This window comes from Nerophis lumbriciformis, linkage group LG11, assembly GCF_033978685.3.
Source record: "Nerophis lumbriciformis linkage group LG11, RoL_Nlum_v2.1, whole genome shotgun sequence".
Classification (NCBI taxonomy): domain Eukaryota; kingdom Metazoa; phylum Chordata; class Actinopteri; order Syngnathiformes; family Syngnathidae; genus Nerophis; species Nerophis lumbriciformis.
In genome coordinates this window covers 26,121,418-26,145,354 of record NC_084558.2, presented here as the reverse complement: position 1 = coordinate 26,145,354, position 23,937 = coordinate 26,121,418, and the positions used below count along the sequence as shown (strand labels likewise).

Sequence of the window (23,937 nt, the reverse complement as noted above, 5' to 3'; positions counted from 1 at the left end):
CAGAACACAAAAGGCCGGTAATATAGAAAAACCACAAGACATATAACGGGAGAAACCATCAAACTGGCACAAACTCTGCACTGAAATAGTCTCACCACTCAAAGAGATGGTAAAAAACAGGTGGACTATAGCCCAGCGTCACAATAGCGTGTGACAAGCTTGCATCCAAAATAGGCTACTAAGAGCTAGCAGCTACACAACAGCTAAGCACACATTAGCACACAAGCTAGACATATATAATACATGTCCTTAATTGAACAATATGGCAGTCTAAAGCACATTAGTCGGTATAAACAAGTTTAAAATCATTATAGTGACATAATACTTTCACATGCAAATTCACCAAGGTAAGTCATCAGAAAGTATCCAGTAACAAACGTGTCCGCAAAATTCAAATTACTGCGTCATGAGCTTAATTAAATGAAAATATGTGTCGCCTCAAAAACAAGTACCACTCCATTTCAACTTAAAGACAACATACGTCCATTCCAGATGTAATGGAAGTTACAATTTTGTATTGGGACACCCCTACATGCAAAAGTGCTGTAGGGGTTTGAATACAGCATAAGTCCATTCCAGACAGTTAATAATAAATAATAAGTCAGTGTTTTTCATGCCTACATTTGTTCTCTGTTTGACTAATTGCACGTCATGAAGCCTTTTCTAACGTTCCACACTACAAAAATAATAAAATTATGAATGATTCGTGCCGATATCATATCGGCCAATACTCAAAGCCCCAATATTGTTTTGGAAGTAAAAAAGTTGCATTGGGTATCCATTAGTAGGCCCGTCTCCACGCTGCCCTTTCTGTCCAAAACGTTAGAAAATGTTGTGGCAAACCAGTACGTCTCAGCTTTAAATAAACACAATATATTCTATAAATTTCAGTCCGGTTATTGTCAGTTGCATTCCATCCTGCCTGCGCTAACAAAACATACAAGCTAGTGAGCTACAGAGTTAACGCCAATGTATTTGTTGTTAAAGGTATTAAAACGAGTATGGAAGCTGGACGGATACCAAATTAAAATCAACCACTTTCATGTGGTGTTGGAAAGAGAGGGCGACTTTTTTCCCCTTCCGCATTCGAAGTTGTGGAGCTTATCAGCAACTAATGTAAATCTTGTCTGATTCCAATCAAAGCAAGTCATCAGAATAAGGTAATACACCAACTTATATTCTTGTCTTCGTGAAAGAAGATCTATATGTGTTAAACATGTTTGTATTTTTATTAAACACCTTTGAACAAAAAAATAAAAATAAATAAATAAATATATATATATATATATGTATATATATATATACATTACAGGCCAAAAGTTTGACACACCTTCTCATTCAATGTGTTTTCTTTATAGTCATCCCTATTTACATTGTAGATTGTCACTGAAGGCATCAAAATATGAGGAGTTATGTACTTAACAAAAAAAGGTGAAATAACTGAAAACATGTTTTATATTCTAGTTTCTTCAAAATAACCACGCTTTGCTCTGATTACTGTTTTGCACACTCCTGGCATTCTCTTGATGAGCTTCAAAAGGTAGTCACCTGAAAGGGTTTTCACTTCACAGGTGTCATAATTTTGATGGCTTCAGTGACAATCTACAATGTAAATAGTTATGAAAATAAAGACAACATATTGAAATGAGAAGGTGTGTCCAAACTTTTGGCCTGTACGTATATACAGTATATATATGAGGTAGACCTCCTCAACTTGGTCATCAGAAAAGTAGCACATGTGCTAAAAAAGTGTGGCCCCTGATTTAGATCATATTTGGGAGATAGCTATTTCTCTGTGGCTGTTGGCCCTCATAAGTCAGAGTATGTCCCCCTCTTGTGCAGGGTACCCCAGGGTCCAGTTGTGGGGCCTATCCTTTTTACATGCTTTTTACATGTTACATGCTTCCACTGAGAGAAGTCGGTAGGAATGTTGAAGGTATCTCATACCACATGCACGCAGATGACCTTCAGTTATATTTATCATTTAACCCCGGACACATGAATGAATATGCTAAATGATTGTGTGACAGAAGTTAAAGACCGCATGGCTTGTAGTAGGGTTATACGGTATACCGGTTTTAGTATCGTACCACGATACTAATGAATCATATTCGGTACTATACCGCCTCTGAAAAATTCGGGTCCCCAGCGCCGTCATCGTCATCACGTCGTGTTATTGCTGGTTTACGAGAAGACGAGCATGTTCGACAGCGCAAAAATCACAGAGTACTTACAAAAATCACAGAGTACTTACAAGCAGACACAGTGTGTAGACAGAAAAGGGAGAATGGACGCATTTTGGCTTGAAAACTAACAATAAAAGTGAAGTTATAAGACTGGAACGCCCTCAGGAAGAGGTGCTTTAAGACATGGCTAGCTAGCTAGCAGCTAAAGTCCATTCACAATCGGCAGTGTTTTAGCTACTTCTAAATCACTAATCCTCGCCTCCATGGCGACAAATAAAGTACGTTTCTTACAAGTATCATCCCTGCAGGACGAGGAATAGCTAAACATACTTCACTACACACCGTAGCTCACCGGTGTCAAAATGTAAACAAATGCCATTGGTGGATCTACACCTAACATCCACTGTAATGTCCACTAGTCAATACCGGTACTACTACGATTATGTCGATATTTTTTGGCATCACAACATCTTCTTTCGTTTTTTAAGAATGTATATTATGTTTATAAACTCAGGAAATGTGTCCTTGGACTTTGAATATGACCAATGTATGATCGTGGAAATACTTGGTATCGGATTGATACCCACATTTTTGATATCATCCAAAACTAATGTAAAGCATCCAAACAACAGAAGAATAAATGATTATTACATTTTAACAGAAGTGTAGATAGAACATGTTAAAAGAGAAAATAAGCAGATATTAACAGTGAATGAACAAGTAGATTAATAATTAATTTTCTACCACTTGTCCTTAATAATTTTGACAAAATTGTCATGACTTGGTCCTGGGTGTTTGCTTTTCCGGAATGCAATGGAAAGTTGGCTCGGGCGAGACGGGAATGTAAATACATGATTTATTTAATATATCAAAATAAAGTACAAACGAAAAGCGCGCACAGTGGCGGAGAACAAACTATGAAACCAAAAGACTATAGCAAAAAAAAAAGTACAAACGTAAAGCGCGCACAGTGGCGGAGAACAAACTATGAAACCAAAAGACTATAGCATTAATAAACAAAACTTACTTGGCATGGACTAAAAGGAGCAGCATGAGTGATGGACATGAAATCAAGTGTCAGAAATGTGCAGAGCATAATTGTGGGATGTCACCAGAAAGACAAACTGAAAACAATGAACTTAAATACTACAGACATGATTAACGAAAACAGGTGCGTGACTCAAAACGTGAAACAGGTGCGTGACGTGACAGGTGAAAACTAATGGTTGCTATGGTGACAAAACAAAAGTGCACAAAAAGTCCAAAAACAAAACCGAACATGACCAAAACAAAAACATGATCACACAGACATGACAAAAATAATAGAATGGAAAATGACACAATATGTTACTGCATATGTCAGCAGCTAAATTAGGAGCCTTTGTTTGTTTACTTACTACTATAAGACAAGTTGTCTTGTATGTTCACTATTTTATTTAAGGACTAAATTGCAATAAGAAACATATGTTTAATGTACCCTAATATTTTTTGTTAAAATAAAGCCAATAATGCCATTTTTTGTGGTCCCCTTTATTTAGAAAAGTATCAAAAAGTACCAAAAAGTATCAAAATAAATTTGGTACCGGTACCAAAATATTGGTATCGGGACAACACTAGCTAGTAGTAACACTCTTCAACTGAATGCTGCCAAAACAGAAGTGTTAATTATTGCCCCTCACACTGCAACTTCAAAAGTAGCCAGCTGCTAAGGCTCGGTGCAAATGTGAACCCCAGTCTAAAAAAATCTCAAGGTCACATTTAACCACACCGTGCTCTTTGATGAGCACATCAAAAGTATAATCCTCTCCTGCTTTTTCCATCCCAGAAACATTTCTAAACTCAGATCCATAGTATCTCATTCTGAACAAGACATGATCATTCATGCTCTTGTTTCCTCTTGACTATTGAAATTCACTCTTCACCTGTCTCAACAAAACATCCATAGCTCGCCTGCCATTAGTTCAGAACGCTGCCGCTGTTGGCTCTTATCAAGATGTCATAAATTCAGTCATATTGCTCCCGTTTTAGCGTCCTTGCATTGGCTGCCTGTTCATTTCAGGATACAGTACAACATAATGTCTATTACTTGCAGGCAAGCACCAGAACACTTGATAGACCTGTTGTCTTTTTACTGTCCTGTTAGGTCGCTGCAGTCCACTGACTGCCTTCTGCTTTTTGTACCTTGTACAATATCAAAAAGTAAAGGTATACCGGACTGGTATACACAAGCTATGGAAATGATATCAGTAGAAAAACTGCATTTAGTTTAGATAATAATGAGTCATATATTGGAATATGGGATCCATTATTTAAATTTGTTTTTTGCTATTAAATGAACCTAAAATATGACTTATTTTATCTTTGTGGAACATATTGGGCACAATGTGTTGTCAGGCTTATGAGATGTGATGCAAGTGTGAGCCACTGTGACACTATTAATTTTTTTAATGTTTTTACTTTATTTGTTATGAATAGCTGTGATGATAATGTAAATGAGGGATTTCGAATCACTGCTATATTGGAATTGTTATTAATATTAATACTGTTGTTGATATTATTCATTTTTGTTTGACTACTTTTGGATTGTTTAGTGTCATGTTTGTGTGTCCTCTCAAATGATTGCTATTCTGAATGTTGCTGTGCCGGGTTTGGTTTTGGAATTGGAATTGTATTATTAGGGAATTATTGTGTATTATTTTGTAAAGGTGTAAAAAAAGTTAAGGTGATAGGGCCTTTCAGTCAGTTGCCCTGGAATAGTGGAATGCCCTCCCTTGTGAGCTGAGAGCTGCACCTTCTGTGGGCATTTTTAAAAGCCAGTTAAAAACTCATTTGTTTAAGTGTCTATTCCTTTAATATTCAATGTTCATTGTTTATTTATTTTATATATTATTTAATTATCATATTTATTATAGATAGACTCCAGCTCCCCCCGCGACCCCGAAAGGGACAAGCGATAGCAAAGGGATGAATGGATCATATTTATTATGTTTTATTTTGCATCATGCTGTTTGCTTATTTTGATTGTACTATTTGTATTTTAACCATGTGAAGCACTTTGTGAGCTCCATCTGTGGCAGGTGCTATATAAATAAAATGTACTTATACTTGGTAAAAAGTATGGATTTTCTGGATGTGAATCCTATCAGCCGACATTGTTACGTACGGCGGGGGAAGGAGACGACACCACAAGGAGGATCAGGTTTATTTAAACCTTTGATGAGTGTGTGGGAGGTGTATGCTACTCTAAGTGTGTGGTGCCAGACGATGTGTAGAATTAATAATGTAAATGTTACCAGGGGTTGTTGTAAGTGCGTGTTGGATGAATCCTTCGCCATCCCAGAGGGGCGAGGCAAAGAAATAGACCGTGGGCAGGCAAGTGGTCGGGGGCTGGAGAGAAGCAACGAGGTCCGTGTTCAAGCTGGGGTCGAGGATCAAGGGAGGCAGTCCAGAATCCAGAGGGAAGTCGAGATACACAACTCGATCACGGGGAACAGGAAGGACACTGTGGAAAACACAAGGGACATGAGACACGGGACAAAGAGGGAGGGGAAGCCAGAGATGGGATGCTTACTGCAAAGAGAAACTATGTTCCGGCGTAGGCTCCATGGGTCCGCTGGTCTTTATGCTGCTTGTCTTGATTGGCCCCAGGTGCGCTGATTGCCTGCAGCTTCTCCGTTGCGTGGGCGTGAAGCGCCCAGCGCGAGCAGGGGCATGTCCTGGCGTGCTGCCAACAGAGGTGCTGGCAGCACAAGCTGCCGATAAAAGGCGGGTTCGAGCCCGCACCGTGACAGACATGTCCTAAACAAGCTGATCATTTTGACAGTGGAGATGTGAAATTAGTAGTCATTCTCAATTAATTTCAATAAGAATGTTGAACTCGTAACAGTTTTTTCGTTCCAATGGACAATGTGGAATTACGAAAAAACTTCTAATTGGCTACATTTGGTGGCCAACGTGAGCTCTGATCGTCGGGCCTGTTTAGAACTTCAATCAATCAAGGCGTCAAATTAGTCAACTTGATAAAGGGTTAGCTTTCATGTTTCCACTAGGACCCGTCCAGTCAAAGTTGCTTTAGTGATGAGTCTCATGCGTGCTATTTATTTATCATATCATCTTTGACGGCTCCTAATAAAGTGACGACAGTCTGCTAAGTGTTCTCACGTAGAAAAAAAACTCCACGATTGACATGTTTTCACAGCGTCCTTGTTTTTTGTCTTCTAACACGCCCGACCTTTTTGTGATACAACAAAGCGTTTCTTTTTCATACGTGATGAAAGTTAATACGACCCTGGGGGACATTTTTTCCTCAAGGCACACTGTTTTTTTCTTTTTTCCACAACAACCTGCATCTTGTGGCGTCCTTATGATTAACAATTTGTTCTGTGCAAAGTGTTCTTTTGAAGAAAACATACAAATTCCGGCAGACAGACATATATAGCAACACGTCATCACTCTTTGTAATTTGACAGACATGCAACGGCACCCACCGAAAAGGGATACGGGAAAAAGGCAAGAATGCTTATCCATGTCCCGCCCCTAATTTACAATCAATATATAGTCCAAGTTTCAACAGCAGATTTGATGGATACATGGCAATTTCAGAACAAGTATAACATATGATAATGGATGATAATGACAAGTCAGTATACATATACCAATATGGATATAATAGCATTGAGTGACCATGAGATTAGCTCCATCTTGCCTGGGTATCTTTAGTCTTCTGAAGCCTTGTCTGGTGTTTTATGTCCCTTATTCCACAGTGAGTTATTTTGCACCTGTGTCCCACAGTTGAGATAGTCCAAACAACTAGTCATGTTTTTGATAGTTTCCCAACAACACATTTTTTACCGCAAGGTTGAACACTCTTAGGCTAATTTCTCCGCTCACATTGTCCCACAGTTTTACCCCCGCTATAGATAACGTTTGAGCCTTGAATGCGGAATTTACTATATTATGTTTGAATTTTAAGACAACCCTGAGTTCATGTGGACCATCTCTGAGTGAAAACAGACTCTGTATATTTGCAGGTAGAGCCATTTGTGAGGCCATAAACATAACTTGAGGGCATCGGTATTGGATTATATCATGTTGTTTAAGAAAATTACTCATTATGAACAGATCATTGGTATGAGCTCTATATGGGGCAAAATGTATAATTTGAATTGCCTTTTTCTGTAGCTTAAATAGCGGTGCAATAGTGTCCCTGTAGGTGTGCCCCCAAACTTCAGCGCAAGACTGTAAATGCGGCAATAAAAGAGCTAAGTAAATTGTTCTAAGTGAATTTTGATTTAGTAATTTTTGCATTTTCCACAAAATGGAGACACCCTTAGCCAATTTAGACTGCACTGCTTTTACATGTGGTTTCCAAGTCAGTAGAGCGTCTATCTCAACCCCAAAGACCTTGTGTTAATTTACTCTTTGTATAGACGTCCCGCTAACTTCTATGTGTATGTTTTTTTCCAGTCCCCTTCTCCCGAAGAGGATATAGTTTGTTTTTGAGAGATTTAGTGATAGTTTATTTATTAAAAACCACAAATTAATTTTTGACAATTCACTGTTCACTGTGTTTACTAATTGAATAATATATATATATATTTATATATATATATATATATATATATATATATATATATATATATATATATATATATATATATATATATATATATATATATATATATATATATATATATATATATATATATATATATATATATATATATATATATATATATATATAAATAAATAACATATATAAATAACATATAAAAAAGAAAAATACATGTAAAAAATTAAAAAATATACACTTGTTTGTGCCTACAGAAGATATTTGATTATGTATTAATATTACATTTATAATAAATACATAACAAATAAATACCAAAACAAAGATAAGCAATTAATTAAATAACATACATTTGAAAAAAAATGAAATAAAATACATTTTAACAAGACATACAAATAATTATATTAAATAATAATAATAATACATTATTAATGTTGTTTTATATTATTTGTTATAGTTTTCTTGTTTTAAAGAAAACATACAAAAATATATAAAATATATTATATAAATAACATATAAAAAAGAACAATACATATAAAAAAAGAAAATATACACTTGTTTGTACCTACAGAAGAGATTCGATTATGTATTAATAGTAAATTAATATTAAATACATAAAAAGTAAATACCAATACAAAGATAAACATTTAATGAAATACCATACATTAGAAAAAAATGAAATAAAATACAAATTTAACAAGACATACAAATGATTATATTAAATAATAATAACACATTATTAATGTTGTTTTATATTATTTGTTATATGTTTTTGTCTTAAAGAAAACATACAAAAATATATAAAATATATTATATAAATAACATATAAAAAAGAAAAATACGTTTAAAAAATAAGAAAATATACACTTGTATGTACCTACAGAAGACATTCGATTAGGCATTACTAATACATTAATATTAAATACATAAAAAATAAATACCAATACAAAGATAAACATTTAATAAATACCATACATTTGAAAAAAATAAAATAAAATACATTTTAACAAGACATACAAATAATGATTATAAATAATAATAATAATACATTATTAATGTTGTTTTATATTATTTGTTATATGTTTTTGTCTTAAAGAAAACATACAAAAATATATAAAATATATTATATAAATAACATATAAAAAATAAAAATACATTTAAAAAATAAGAAAATATACACTTGTTTGTACCTACAGATGACATTTGATTAGGTATTACTAATACATTAATATTAAATACATAAAAAATAAATACTAATACAAATATAAACATTTAATTAAATACCATACATTTGGAGAAAAAAAAAATATACATTTTAACAAGACATACAAATAATGATATTAAATAATAATAATAATACATTATTAATGTTATTTTGTATTATTTGTTATATGTTTTTTGTTTTAAAGAAAACATACAAGAATATATAAAATATATTATATAAATAACATGTACAAAATAAAAATAAATATAAAAAAAAAGAAAATATACACTTGTTGTACCTACAGAAGACATTTGATTATTTATTAATAATGTATTTATAATAAATACATAACAAATAAATACAAATACAAAGATAAACATTTAATTAAATAACATACATTTGAAAAAAATAAAAATAAAATACATTTAAATAAGCGGTAGACAATGGATAGATGGATGGACTATATTGAATTACTTTTTGTAATTTGGACTAAGAAAATTATTGGGACTTTTTAAATGTGTTTTAACCTGTATTGTGCTAGTGTTAAGAATATGTGTACTTTAAAAAATATATTATTAATCATAAATATTAACAACAAATATGATAGAATATGATAATAAAATAAAGGGAAAATCAAATGGAAAAAATATGTTTTTTTTTTGCCAAAAAGTTGTTTACAGGGACACATTTAAAGTGCCACTTGCTGGTAACCTCTTCGCTCATTCCAAAAATTGTTTCCTTACATGCACCCTCGTCTAATCTCGCCCACTACTTCCTGTTTTATTTTATGGGGATGAGACAGTTTGATAGAAAGTGTGCCTAAGCGCCACTTTGGTGAGTGCGGCGCTGCAATAAAGTCACCCTCCTGCCCTTTTTATGTGCACCACAATAACAGAACAGCCTCCGCTATCCGCCACTTCCTGTAAATATGATGCACTCCTCGCTCCAAGTCGCCGGGTTAAACGCTATCAATACGGGTAAGCGGGCAATAGAGGAATAATGAGAGGAGGTTTATTTTTTTTTCATCTCCGGCAAGAAAATGAATGTAATCAGTTTAGTGTGAGGTCAGTGTTGGAATTAAAAAGGTAATCAATCAATGACGTCTCACTTTGGTTGATGTAGCGCTCTATCACTCTACCGGCCTTAATTGGGCTAAATGTCGGCCCCTGTTAGTTGACTGGCAGACAGCAGCTGCTGCTTGATTTGTGGACAGATGGTGGGCGGTGCTGAAGGTCAGTCTGCTTACTTTCTATCTGTGCGTGTGTGGGTTTTTTTGTGACTTTTCCAGTAATACATAAAGCTGGCAAGCAAGCTAGGGAGGGACAGTGACCAATATGCTTGTTGACATGATTAAAAGTGTGAAAAAAAATTGCAACCTTAGTGCTTTTGAGCTGGTAAACATTTCAGCAATCACATAAAAAGTGAAGGCTTAAAGTTGAATGGCGTTAGCTGACAATCCTCTTATAGCTTTAAAGTGTAATAAACAATTCAGCTCATGCGGTCGACAGAATTGTCAATAAATTGATGGCTGTGGAGTCACACTCAAGTAGTTTGCTGTCTACAGAAGTGTTGAGCAATCCTGCTGTCCAAACAGGAGCTCAGAACACTCCAATTAAAAAAAAAATATATATATATATATATTGTATCTGCCGAATCCACTGCATTTTAGAAAAAAAAAAGGTAACACTTTAGTATGGGGAACACATATTCACCATTAATTAGTTGCTTATTAACATGCAAATTCATAACATATTGGCTCTTAATGAGTCATTATTAGGTACTTATTAATGCCTTATTCTGCACGGCCTTATTATACAACCAGTAAGCCATTAACGAAGAGTCTTCCTTCAATAACCTCAGAATTATTGCTTATTAGTAACCCTAACCCTGACCCTAGCCCTTACCCTAAATCTAACCCTTATTTGTTCCCCTAGTGTCCAAATAACTTTAATTTAAGTCTTTGTTACTTTAATAAGCAATTAATTAATGGTGAATTTGTTCCCCATAGTAAAGTGTTACCGAAAAAATATTGTTCCATATATTAGCCGTCTTGGACTATTTGACGCAGATATTTACGTTGTAACATTTTTTATTTACAAGGAAAGATTTTGTCCATGTATATTTATTCACATACCTTAATTGTTTCCAAACTGTCATGAACATTTTGTCCAATTAGAATCCTAGAAAAACCGCAACAGCTGGTGGCATTACACGCTTGTTATTATAATATTTATTTTGATATACTAGACCAGTGGTCGGCAACCCAAAACGTTGAAAGAGCCATATTGGACCAAAAATACAAATACAATCTCTCTGGAGCCGCAAAAAATTAAAAGCCTTATATATGTGTTATAATGAAGGCAACACATGACGTAAGCGTCTATATTAGCTATATTCGCCTACTATCTTCGTTGACAGAAATGCTGTATTTAAATTTTTATTCTACACATTTTTGCAACATTGGAAATCGTTAGTAAAACGGATGCTACTCACAGATGGCCAAAGTTGTAGATGTGTGTCCAATTTAAAGGAAACAGCAGGCTGTCTTCTTCTAATGGATTTATTACAATCATTGCTGTGGTCTGGAACAACATGGCACACAAAAAACTATCAGAAATGCAGCCAATGTTACATACAGATAATGTTTAATGAGACATGCAAATATATATTAAATACAAAGAGGACATTAAGGAAATTAAATTACTTCAAATATACCTACAAACGAGGCATAATAATGCAATATGCATGTTAGCATCGATTATCTTGCTGTCATGCACTGACCAAATATGCCTGATTCACACTCCAACAAGTCAATAACATAAAAAAAAAGCTTGTTGATGTGCACAGGATTTGTGCATTCACGCACAGAATAAAAAGTTTGGTGGACAAAATAAGACAAAGAAGAAGTGGCATAAAACACGTCTGTCAAGTGTTTTGCTTTTTTCGCTGTGCTTATCCCACACTTGAAGGGATGTACCAATGCTGAATGTGGCTTCTGGATTTCACTCAAAAGACCAGACCGTAGTTACTTTTTTCCTTTTATTTTACTTTAGTTTGCAACAGTTTTTCCAACGAAGAAACAGCTTCTTTTTTCTTCTTTAGTCTTTTTAGCAGTCTTTAGCAGTGTTAGTAGACTTTAGTAGACTTTAGTTTATTTGGCTGTCATTAGCTGTCTTTGTTAGCCTTTAGCTTCTTTAGTAGGTGAAAAACCGGCTGTCCGTTCAGCTTTTGGTTTTGGTACACTTTTGGCACAACTCTGGGTTATCTGTAATGAACTAAACCTTTCTCCACTCTGCGCTGGCATCTTTTGTACTCCTTGATTTGACACAGCTGTCTAATTACCGGGCTCGCGCACCAGCAGATGAGACGGGAGTGCGCCGCGTTATACCTGCGCGTGAACGTAAACTGATCGGCTCTGATCATGTAAGCCGACTGGCCGAAATAATGCCCAATTATATACATTTCCTGGGGTTGCCGAGGTGAATAGGGATGCGGATGTGCTCTAAGATAAAATATAATTTTATTAAGTGGGGTTTGGCTGGTTGCAAAGCCGCCGCGCTCGCACGCTCGCGCATCAGCTGACGAGATAGCTGTTCGCCGCTACGTCTTTCTGTAGCAGCATCGGAGAAAGTTGTACATGTAAACAAACTACGATGAGTTCAAGGATTGCTGAAATTAGTAGGACAAAACGGCGCTCTCCAAATACTCTCATCAGTGAAGCATGTTTATTATAAACAGTGGGATTTATAACAATTAGGAAGGTTTGTGTCATGTTTGTTCTCCTACAGAAAATATATTAAAACAAAAAATCTTTTTTTTTTCTTCATCTTTTTCCATGTTCACACATCTCTGAAAGAGGTCCTGGGAGCCACTAGAGCCGCGGGTTGCTGATCCCCATACTAGACGTACAGTGGCATGTACATTATCTTTAAAACCAGCCTGCACGTACACAGAGCCTTGGGAATATTATGAATCTCTTTGTTAGTGTTTAAAGTGCACGTACGTGTCTGTGTTGCTGATATCCACCGATGCTTATGGAATTATCCATCCATCCATCCATTTTCTACCGTTTGTCCCTTTTTGGGGTCGCGGGGGGTTGCTGTAGCCTATAACATGTTTAATTAACAACATGGTGATAAATTACATGAGCAGTGAAGTGTGCATTATTTCCATAATCAGTGCACGCTTTAAGCAGCCGAGGAAGCCTCTGTGACGCTGCAACACTCTTGTGGCGTTATAACACATTTAATCATCGATATAGTGATATATTACATGTGCATTGACGTGTACATTGTCTTTAACATCAGTACACACTAACAAGGAGAATGCAACATCATGTTTTTTTTAGTCGCTGGGGCGCTCTATGCACACGCAGCTGCACCCAGCACTATCTGCAAAAATAGGACCCATACATGTAAGTTAGTGTCATGATCTGTTGTTAAATAAGGGCTAAAGACATGAGCTAATGTTGCACCTTTTTTATAACACAAAGCAATAAGTCTTGCTAGTCAAAGTTGTCCCATGAGCTGGCGGTTCGACAGCGATCGTATCCAAAACAGCTGACTGTCATTAGCGCTGCCGGGAGTGTCGTAATATGTGTGTGAGAGAAAAACATTACAGTTGTTTGTGTGAGAGCATTTCAGTAGTGTATGTGAGAGGTCATTCTGCATAATGTCCCTAACGGCCCCTCATATTGCAAAACCCATTTTGATGCGTCTTTTTTATCAATATTGAGTGAAAATAGCATACAATAAGTCTCTTAGAGTGTGTTTAAAGCCAGGAAAGCAGTGTTGTTGAACTTTGGAAATGACAGCGCACCACCGTGAGGTCACCAGAGGAGTACAAGTTTGTGCCGTGTACACGCATACGCTGAGCGGAGAGTTTTGGAACTCCACACTTTGGCCAGCGTTTGCAAAAGTCTGCATTTTTAAGAACAAAATGATGTGTTTACGTGTGGACAAGACGCCTAAACGCAGAGATAAGTATGCGTTTGTTAAGTGTCTGTGTTCGTGTGGACATGGCCTAAGATATGACAGCTCTAGTCTTGCAGGATCCGAAATATTATTAGACGTAGACTTAACCCATCCATCCATCCATTTTCTACCGCTTATTCCCTTCGAGGTCGCGGGGGGCGCTGGAGCCTATCTCAGCTACAATCGGGCGGAAGCCAGGGTACACCCTGGACAAGTCGCCACCTCATCGCAGGGCCAACACAGATAGACAGACAACATTCACACTCACATTCACACACTAGGGCCAATTTAGTGTTGCCAATCAACCTATCCCCAGGTGCATGTCTTTGGAGGTGGGAGGAAGCCGGAGTACCCGGAGGGAACCCACGCAGTCACGGGGAGAACATGCAAACTCCACACAGAAAGATCCCGAGCCCGGGATTGAACCCAGGACTACTCAGGACCTTCGTATTGTGAGGTAGACGCACTAACCCCTCTACCACCGTGCTGCCCGTAGACATAACCATTCAAGCTATATTGGGGTGCAAAAAAAAACCAGGAAACCGTTCATATCTGGACATGTCACCTCTTATAGAGGATAAATCCTATGGATCATGCACCTGGCCCTCAGACTCCAGCTGTCTTCCCTAAGTATGTGAGCATGAAAAGATGAAGGCTGCTCATATTAGAGGCAAAACGTCTTCTGTGCGACAATCGGAACAGTCTGGTTGTGATGGATTCAATGCCCTAAGAGTACAATAAACTGAGTGAAAGAAATGAAAGGTTCCACTTTTGGTCTGAATTTAAGTCCTGTTACAAACACACAAGAAATCCAATCCTGACTTGGTCTCCCCATGACTTCCCCTTTTTCCCGTCCTTTCACAAGACTTTATTGTCTTTGATCAGATTTACCCTGGATAAGGTTATCCAGGGTAAATCCCACCTAACCTTATCTGTGTCCACACACAACAATGCCACCGTTTAAGACCCCCTACCCCCTCTGTGCACCGGCGCAACGGGACCTAGTACGCATGCGCGAAAATGCACACATCATAGTCACCTCCAGTGTTGCTTTGTGTGCAAGTTCTTAAATGTAACTTATCTGAACAATATCCAGTGTTGTGGTATTTCAATTAACTGGAATCCAGTGTGCTGTGGGGCCCTATTGTAGTGAATCACACCTGAGCCATCATAAATTAATCAAATCTTTATTAGACATGTAAACAATGATATTTGACAACAATCAAACTAGGGATCTAGCTATCTGGTCAGGACACTCCTCACTCTTTTGCCTTCACCTTCATTGTCCATTCCTTTTTGGCGACTTTATATACTCTGGACCTGATACAGTCTGCTATGCCAGTCCAAATGCATTCGCCGTTCTCCTCGACGGCCAGGTAATACAAAACACACGCTACCTTTTTTATCACATCCACGGGTGCTCGCATTCTCGTTGTCTCTCCTTCGACAAATGGACAAAGTTTTTCGCTAAGTAGAATCACAGCTGACCTGGACATTCGAAAGTTGTCTTGCTGTCTGTGAAGTGTTGTATCCAAAATAGCTGCAATCGCTTTCTCTTCAGGTATTCATGTGTGATTTCCACAAGCGTTTGTACATGTAAAAGAATGAGGAACACGGGCATGTCTGGATGACTCGCCTCCATATTTCCAGTGGTTAGCTCCGAGTTACGAAACCGCTTTATTATGAACTTCCTGTGTGAGGCGCGGTCTTTCTGCCGTCACTTCCTCTCCGAACTCAGTTTGTAAACAATCAGAGTCCATACAAAGCTAAGTGCCGGAGATTCAAGAAATTTGTAAAAAACGCTGGTTTAGTGCGACTGAAACGGGGCTTAGGCTAAATAATTATTCGTTTAAGGGGTTAAACGACTTAGTGTAGACATAGCCTTAGCCTGCTCCCCCCCCCCCCCCCCCCCCTTCCCCACCCAGATTCACATTGGCTTATCTTTCCACGCGCTGTCATCAATACCCCAGTCATCGAAGGATTCCTTCCTTATTCGTCTCGCTGTGAGCATTTTTGAAGATCTCCTCTAGCTGCTGATTGGTTCAATACTTTCTTTCACATCCCTTCTTTTCTCTCCACCTGGCCCTTAAGCCATCTCTTGTTTGCATCCCTCCAATAGGATACACGCACATCGCCTCTCCCCGGCACACTAATTCAAAAACCACATCGGCGTGCTGTCAGCATGAAGGGATTATAGGCAGTCTACATCATCCGCTTTCTTTTTCCACCCGCTCACGGACTTCAGGCTGCATCCATCCTTCCCTGCTGCGCTCTTATCTCCATCCATATGTGCATCCATCAACCTCCCCTCCCCTCCACGCAACGTGTGGACATCAGTCAGTCTAGGCCAAGGACTCTGCGTGTGCATGACATGGATACACATTCACCTACAAGACATCCCAGCACATGTGTATATATTTTCTCCCCCCCCCCCATGTCACGCTGCATGGATGCACTTATGTCAGGATTCTTAAGGAGATGGTTCAGAATGAATCATCCCGCTTGGTGAGAATGTAGCCAATAATTTACATAACGTCTTTAAATAGTCAACGTATCATATATGCTAATTTTGTAGCAACAAAAATGCATAAGGCTGCATAAATAGACATAAAACAAGCAATAATATAATAGTATGAAATTTGCCATTTTATTTATTTTTTGTTTTTTGGGGGACAAATATAATGCTAATTATATACGGACACATGCAATATATTATTAGTATTAATGATTACCAATGACTTGTATTGATAACAATAATAATGAATCATTGAATCCATATATAATATTAAAAATAATCAAGTATGGAATCCGACAACAAGCGACGATTCGATTCCAATTCCTGGAATGACAATTCAATTCAACACGATTCTCGATTCAAACCCATTATTAATAATAAATATAAACAATGAAATATATGAACAACAATACTAATGAATCATTGAATCCTTTAGTAATAAAAATAATATTCCGGGATGGTATCGGACTAGAACTCTTATTTCGATTCTGATTCTTGAAATCATGATTCGATTCAAAATTGATTCTCGATTCAAAACGATTATTAATTACCATTGATAATTAAATATATTAACACCATTAATAATGAAATAATTAAATCGCCAAACAACAATAATAACAATGATAATAGACTTAGACTTGGACTTAGACTTCCTTTTCATTGGCATTCAGATTTGAACTTTACAGCATAGATAAGAATGAAATTTCGTTACATAAGCTCATGGTAGTGCAGAATAAAAAAGCAATAAGGTGCATATATAAATAAATAAATATATATAAATAATATATATAATATATATATAAAATAAATAAATATATATAAATAAATAAATAGATTACTCCATCCATCCATTTTCTACCGCTTATTCCCTTTTGGGTCGCGGGGGGCGCTGAAGCCTATCTCAGCTACAATCGGGCGGAAGGCGGGGTACACCCTGGACAAGTCGCCACCTCATCGCAGGGCCAACACAGATAGACAGACAACATTCACACTCACATCCACACACTAGGGCCAATTTAGTGTTGCCAATCAACTTATCTAAATAGATTACAGATAAATATATTGCACTTTTTCACATGCGTCCACGTTTATGGATGTATGTTATATTTTCTTTTTTATTCCAGTGATTTAATCCATTTTGGGGGGAGTTGAGGGGATAATTTAATTTAATTATGATGCGTTCAAGAGTCTTACAGACTGAGGGAAGAAGCTGTTACAGAACCTGGAGGTTCTGCTTCGGAGGCTGAACCTCTTTCTAGAGTCCAGCAGTGAAAACAGTCCTTGGTGGGATAACAATAATAATAATTAGTGATAGAAATTTCACAATAACTCACATTTTGATTATGATTCCTGGAATTACGATTTGATTTATAACCGATTCTTGATTCAATATAATAACAATTGATTTAAAATCAGAATAAATATTGGGATTCTGATTGAATTGATTTTTAGAGCAATTATATTAGTAATAATAGTAACAACAATAATAATAATGATGATGACAATGACAATATAATTTAAAATAGATGGATGCATTTGTTAATAATTTACGATTGACAAATTTCATAGTTTTCTATTACGACCAAGAAAAATATATTGGGTTCAAAAGACCCTCCACCCATTGAAAACTCATCATATAAAACAAGCTATTTTTTAAACTATGATAATGATTTGGAGGGCAGCACGGTAGTATTGTGCCTCACAATACGAAGGTCCTGGGTTTGATCTTTGGGCTCGGGTCTTGAGTTTGCATGTTCTCCCCGTGACTGCGTGGGTTCCCTCCGGGTACTCCGGCTTCCTCCCACCTCCAAAGACATGCACCTGGGGATAGGTTGATTGGCAACACTAAATTGGCCCTAGTGTGTGAATGTGAGTGTGAATCAGAATCAGAATCAGCTTTATTGTCATTACGCAAGGTAACGAGATTGTTGTCTGTCTATCTGTGTTGGCCCTGTGATGAGGTGGTGACTTGTCCAGGGTGTACCCCGCCTTCCGCCCGAGTGCAGCTGAGATGGGCTCCAACACCCCCCGAGAGGGACAAGCGGTAGAAAATGGATGGATGGAATGATTTGGAGTGTATGAGTAACTAGTAAAGGAAAAACATCTCCCACTTTTATTACATTATGATTTATTAACATGTATTTCGCACAACACACCAACACCAGAACCAAATTTGGAATATCAGTAGAAAAGGAAACTGCTCAGTCAGCATTAATAGCACTAATGAGTTGATTGTAGACAACTATACTGCAGCTGCATTTTAAAGTGCATGATGAGGTAGATGACGCTGCTTATGCAGCCGCTGCCATCTTATGGAGTTCATCAAAAATACAGCTAGTAAAAAATGTAGTTAGTAATTTTACTTCCTCCCTTTTGTTCTTGTACTATATATATATATATATATATATATATATATATATATATATATATATATATATATATATATATATACAAACCCTGTTTCCTTATGAGTTGGGAAATTGTGTTAGATGTAAATATAAACGGAATACAATGATTTGCAAATCATTTTCAACCCATATTCAGTTGAATATGCTACAAAGACAACATATTTGATGTTCAAACTGATAAACATTTTTTTTTTTGCAAATAATCATTAACTTTAGAATTTGATGCCAGCAACACGTGACAAAGAAGTTGGGAAAGGTGGCAATAAATACGGATAAAGTTGAGGAATGCTCATCAAACACTTATTTGGAACATCCCACAGGTGAACAGGCAAATTGGGAACAGGTGGGTGCCATGATTGGGTATAAAAGTAGATTCCATGAAATGCTCAGTCCTTCACAAACAAGGATGGGGCGAGGGTCACCACTTTGTCGACAAATGCGTGAGCAAATTGTTGAACAGTTTAAGAAAAACCTTTCTCAACCAACTATTGCAAGGAATTTAGGGATTTCACCATCTACGGTCCGTAATATCATCAAAGAGTTCAGAGAATCTGGATAAATCACTGCACGTAAGCAGCTAAGCCCGTGACCTTCGATCCCTCAGGCTGTACTGCATCAACAAGCGAAATCAGTGTCTAAGGATATCACCACATGGGCTCAGGAACACTTCAGAAACCCACTGTCAGTAACTACAGTTGGTCGCTACATCTGTAAGTGCAAGTTAAAACTCTCCTATGCAAGGCGAAAACCGTTTAACAACAACACCCAGAAATGCAGTCGGCTTCGCTGGGCCTGAGCTCATCTAAGATGGACTGATACAAAGTGGAAAAGTGTTCTGTGGTGTGACGAGTCCACATTTCAAATTGTTTTTGGAAACTGTGGACGTCGTGTCCTCCGGACCAAAGAGGAAAAGAACCATCCGGATTGTTATAGGCGCAAAGTTGAAAAGCCAGCATCTGTGATGGTATGGGGGTGTATTAGTGCCCAAGACATGGGTAACTTACACATCTGTGAAGGCGCCATTAATGCTGAAAGGTACATACAGGTTTTGGAGCAACAAATGTTGCCTTCCAAGCAACGTTACCATGGACGCCCCTGCTTATTTCAGCAAGACAATGCCAAGCCACGTGTTACATCAACGTGGCTTCATAGTAAAAGAGTGCGGGTACTAGACTGGCCTGCCTGTAGTCCAGACCTGTCTCCCATTGAAAATGTATGGTGCATTATGAAGCCTAAAATACCACAACGGAGACCCCCGGACTGTTGAACAACTTAAGCTGTACATCAAGCAAGAATGGGAAATAATTCCACCTGAGAAGCTTAAAAAATGTGTCTCCTCAGTTCCCAAATGTTTACCGAGTGTCGTTAAAAGGAAAGGCCATGTAACACAGTGGTGAACATGCCCTTTCCCAACTACTTTGGCACGTGTTGCAGCCATGAAATTCTAAGTTAATTATTATTTGCAAAAAAAAAATAAAGTTTATGAGAGTTTGAACATCAAATATCTTGTCTTTGTAGTGCATTCAATTGAATATGGGTTGAAAAGGATTTGCAAATCATTGTATTCTGTTTATGTTTACATCTAACACAATTTCCCAACTCATATGGAAACGGGGTTTGTATATACCGTATTTTTCGGACTATAAGTCGCAGTTTTTTTCATAATTTGGCCGGGGTCCAGTGCGACTTATATATTTTTTTTTCCTTTTTTACCATGCATTTTCGGCAGGTGCGACTCATACTCCGGTGCGACTTATTCTCCGGAAAATACGGTACATTCATATATACACATATATGTATATATGTATCTCTCTATATATAGTATATATACTGTACTGTATATACATACAGTATATATACTGTATATATACTGTACTGTATATATATACTGTATATATGTATATGTATATATATATATATACATATATATATATAAACTGTATATATATATATATATATATATATATATATATATATATATATATATATATATATATATATATATATATATATATATATATATATATATATATATATATATATATATATATATATATATATATATATGTGTGTGTGTGTGTGTGTGTATTTTTCCTGGTGCAAGAATATACTAAAGGACAAGCCAAGGAGCAGCAGCAGGCGAGAGAGCAGAGGTTGGTGCAACAGAGTGAAAGGCAGAGAAAAGGGCAAAAGTGCAGCCTGCTGGTGTGTTTCGAAACGAAAGCAACATGGCTCGCACTGCATCCTCCACATACAAACACACACACACACACACACACACACACACACACACACACACACACACTCGCACGCATGCACACTTCACTTGGTGTGGGTCAGTGCCGGGTTGCCAATACACTAGTCCACCCTCCGCAGGTTGCCGTGTGCAATAAGAGCTCGCTGCTAAAGTGCAGTCGCTCAGAAAATACCCGACTTACCGATAGATTAACTCAGGTTGGCCCCTGCCATGAAACCACCATGTTTTTCCCCACCCCGACTCTCACATGTAATACCTGAAGTCACTGCGGAGATGTTCCTTCGCACAACAACCCACTGAGGTCCATATCGCAACACAGCAGGAGTCCACTTTTGTCACGCACTTTCTTGCCTTCTGGAAATTGTCAGATTGCATTAGTGGATAGCCCCCCATTCGCCCCCTACCCACCTTCCCCTCACACACACACACACACACACACACACACACACACACACACACACACACACACACACACACACACCCCACCACTACCCTGTTGACACCTGGGTGACTCCAGGCTTGCACCTCGAGGTGTGAAAGCAGCTTAAGGATGCCCGACACCTCCAAAGGTGACCAAAGCTGACGTTCTGTCTCAACATGTCCTAAAAATCACGCCATAATTACGTCCATGACCTTTCTAATAACCCGCTTTTTGTTGGACAAAGGCGTTTGAAAGCAAGAACGACATTTCTGTCATTGCCATGGTGACCCCGCTTCATCTGCTTCTACAAGGGTTGGTGGACCAGCCAGGAACACGGACACACGTTGCAGCCCGAATTGTTCAACCAGCTCAATCCGACGCTGGCATGTAAACAGGAGTTCAGAACATCCCAGTTGATTGTTGCTTTTCTTAATCATGCCTACTTTACACAACTTGCGTGCTATAAAACACTATATAATTTAGAGTAGTCAGTGTACAACTCGTCAACTCACACTCTGCGTATATTGTCTGTGCGTGCTTGTACTGTAATTGTCTTGCCTGTCTCTTTGTACTTTTCATAAATTTTCCAACATGTTTATAGATTGGACTTTGGCACGTTGCAAATTGAGCTGTCTTCTATTTGTTGTGAGCTTCATCCTGCATCCCCCCACCCCCCTCCCCCTCTCCCTACTGTGTGATCCCGCTTCTATTCCGGACTCGAGTTGCGCTATATGTGCTGCAACTTCCTGTAAGGAATTTTTGCGATCTGTTTCTTTTTTATCGTCCTGTTGATTACTTTTTGTTGTGGGTCTTTCGGGGGCCACAGTCAGCCTCCAACTTGTGTGTTGGCGGAGTCTGCTCCCCCCACCCCCTTCTCACCCTTCCCTGTCTTTGTCATGTGCACATGCTCCGCCTCCAAAGGTAGCCTGGAGCGTGTGCACCCAATCGTCAAAAGTCTCATAAAAGGACTTTTTCAGAGTGCAATTTGACATTGTGTGCCCTGAAAAGTTATTCTGCACCCTTTGTTGTGTTTGGACATGTCTTTTTGTGTTGTGTACCTCTATGGCCTCTGTTATGTGTATCTACAAATTATACCAGTGGAATTTAGACTTGAAGATGGTTTCTACATTGCGTCTTTTGTCACTGGGGCACCAATTCAGCCATATTGGACCCCCAGTGACACACTAAAAGGTCCAATGTCGTCCAATGTGTCCCCCTCCTCTGTGTATAAATTATATTTTTTATAATTTATGCCGTGTGCACAGCGCAATCCATGTGTCTTTATCTGTTATGCAACGTTACTCTCAGTCCCAGTCTCACTGACGGACACTCGAATTGGACAAAACAAGTTAGCAGTTAGATCCCTTTGTTGGTGATCGGAGGCGAGGACGGCGGCCCCCTAGGTGTCGACCGCAGGAACTGCAGCCTGACCCCCTCTGCAGATGAGTCACTAATTGCGTAGTCAACAACATTCAAGAGTGTCTTGGCCTCTTTTTGGGAGAGAGAAGGCAGGGTGTTGGGCTGGCTGACCTGCTTTGTGTACTGGAAATAAGTTTTCCATTACACGTTGTACCTTACATACATTTGCTACAAATTGATTTATTAAAAAAAAAAAAGAAAAAAAAGTCCGCCCCTCAGTCCCTCCTCCTCTCCCTAACCCAGGTTTTTCTATTTGTCATTCTGATTTGATTGACAGCTGAGGACACATGTGGGGGCACTGTGAGGGGCGGCAGTGGGGTGGTGACCAGTCCCGGTTACCCCGGCAACTATGGTAACCAGGCCGACTGTACTTGGATCCTATTGGCCGAACCCGGAGACACCATCTCTGTCGTCTTTACAGACTTCCACACCGAGGAGAAGTACGACTACCTGGAAGTGGAAGGATCCGAACCACCGACCATTTGGTGAGTGACACTTATTGGCTTATTGTTCTACGTCACGCTGCTTTTTACTGTTTTATGTTTTGTATTATCAATCAATCACTCAATCAATCAAAGTTTACTTAATCACAAATGTCTCAAAGGGCTGCACAAGCCTCGGCTCAGATCCCACATCAGGGCAAGAAAAAAACTCATCATTATCAATATGGATATTTTTATTTTATTTTTTCCTGAGGAAATATTAAAACAATCAGTTCCAGGGTCAAACTGTGGTATCTTCCGATACTTTACAAACTACACAAGCATTTTTTTTAAAGGGATAGTTTAACCTTTACATTTTTACTTACACTTAATCCTATATTTTTGTGTATTTTATAATTTATTAACAATACATTTTGCTTAGACTAGTACATAATAGTAATTCAATTAATCAGTTTCAGGGTCAAACTGTAGTCATCATAAAACCGTACATCCTAGATTAACTGTACTGTATTTTGTTGTAACATTTTAATGTGCTTTAAATT

General features: G+C 37.9%; 1 protein-coding gene across 6 annotated transcripts in view; it reads left to right on the top strand.

Annotated features, from left to right (window-relative positions):
- csmd3b (CUB and Sushi multiple domains 3b) overlaps window positions 1–23,937 on the top strand; it is an 877,422-nt gene that overhangs the window by 437,106 nt on the left and 416,379 nt on the right. For 4 of the 6 annotated variants that reach the window (XM_061966991.2, XM_061966989.2, XM_061966988.2 and 1 more), the window contains exon 5: window positions 23,230–23,437. In XM_061966991.2, the coding sequence (XP_061822975.1) occupies window positions 23,230–23,437 (208 nt within the window). The remainder of the gene's footprint in view (window positions 1–23,229; window positions 23,438–23,937) is intronic. The other 2 variants (XM_072914110.1, XM_061966990.2) reach the window with 2 other exon arrangements.